At 40.9% G+C, this 1,138-nt stretch overlaps 1 protein-coding gene across 2 annotated transcripts in view; it reads left to right on the top strand.

Annotated features, from left to right (window-relative positions):
* LOC101855311 overlaps positions 1 to 1,138 on the top strand; it is a 14,439-nt gene that overhangs the window by 4,955 nt on the left and 8,346 nt on the right. For both annotated transcript variants that reach the window (XM_005112597.3, XM_005112598.3), the window contains exon 3: positions 312 to 503. In XM_005112597.3, coding sequence (XP_005112654.1) covers positions 312 to 503 — 192 coding nt within the window. The remainder of the gene's footprint in view (positions 1 to 311; positions 504 to 1,138) is intronic.

Below are 1,138 nucleotides of genomic sequence, written 5' to 3'. Positions count from 1 at the left end.
TGTGTGTATGTATGTATGTGTGTGTGTGTGTGTGTGTGTGTGTGTGTGTGTGTGTGTGTGTGTGTGTGTGTGTGTGTGTGTGTATGTGTGTGTGCCAAGAAAGTGATCAGCATTTCTCATTTCTGTTTACACATATATGAGACCAATCGTTCTAGAGGTTAATAGCTGTCCAATGGGCCCACGGATATATTTCGTTACAATCCCACTGTTGCTTCTGTTTACTGTTTTACTCACTCGATCTATGTTCAAAATGTCTTCTGTTATGCTTTTTAATTACTTTGCTGAACGAAACATGTAATTATTGTGCCCAGGTTGGTTCGAGATAGTCCCCTCAGACTTCAGTCGTTCTACATGCTTCCAGACCATCGAAGAAGTCGCCAAGACCATGCCCTCTAGATTTTTCAGCAGGTCACACATCACAGCAATCAGAATCGAGGGTGAAGGAGACAGTCAGAAATACCTGGAAAGGAGAGTTCGTGCTGGGTCGGTGCTTGAAACTAAAGGTGAAAAACGTATTTCAGTAATCAGTAAGATTATTGGTTTTCACAAAATCCACATTTTTGACGAATGGTTTAATCGAATGATACGAATCGATTTGGCCCTAGACTAAAGAATCTTGACAAGTAGCATTCATCATAACATTTTTGTTGATGCGTTGTAGCTAATGTACTGCGCTTCTATCGACATATTTAGGTAAATTTAAGAGGTGGGTTACAACGATAGAGTCAGTGAAGGCGGAGTGGGATGCAGCCTCCCAGCAGACAGACGGTGATAGACTACAAGATTTGATTTGGGTTTGTTTGTTGTTGTTGTTTTTTTTCTCCTTTTTTTAGGGGGGGGGGTTGTTGTTGTTGTTTTGTTTTTTAAGTTGACCACTCGGTTATCGAACTCCTGTCTTCTGTGTGCTACGGCGTCGTCGATGACAGTAACTGTATTGTAGTACACCACAGACGCAGGTAGTCTGGGAGTCTATATGATATGTGTGCTCATGGAGAGGTGTGCCACAATTTAATCATATTATGTGAGGCAGCGTGGTAGAATCAGGCTCTCGTCAAAATAATCCAAGTGAAAAAACTTTCAATTTTCCAAAGGTTTTTGAATTTTCACCAATCTTGTTGTTGTTGTTTTTTGTTTGGGG

Source organism: Aplysia californica, unplaced genomic scaffold (assembly GCF_000002075.1).
Source record: "Aplysia californica isolate F4 #8 unplaced genomic scaffold, AplCal3.0 scaffold01330, whole genome shotgun sequence".
In the NCBI taxonomy this organism is placed as follows: Eukaryota; Metazoa; Mollusca; class Gastropoda; order Aplysiida; family Aplysiidae; genus Aplysia; species Aplysia californica.
This window is presented reverse-complemented; position numbering and strand designations above follow the sequence as displayed.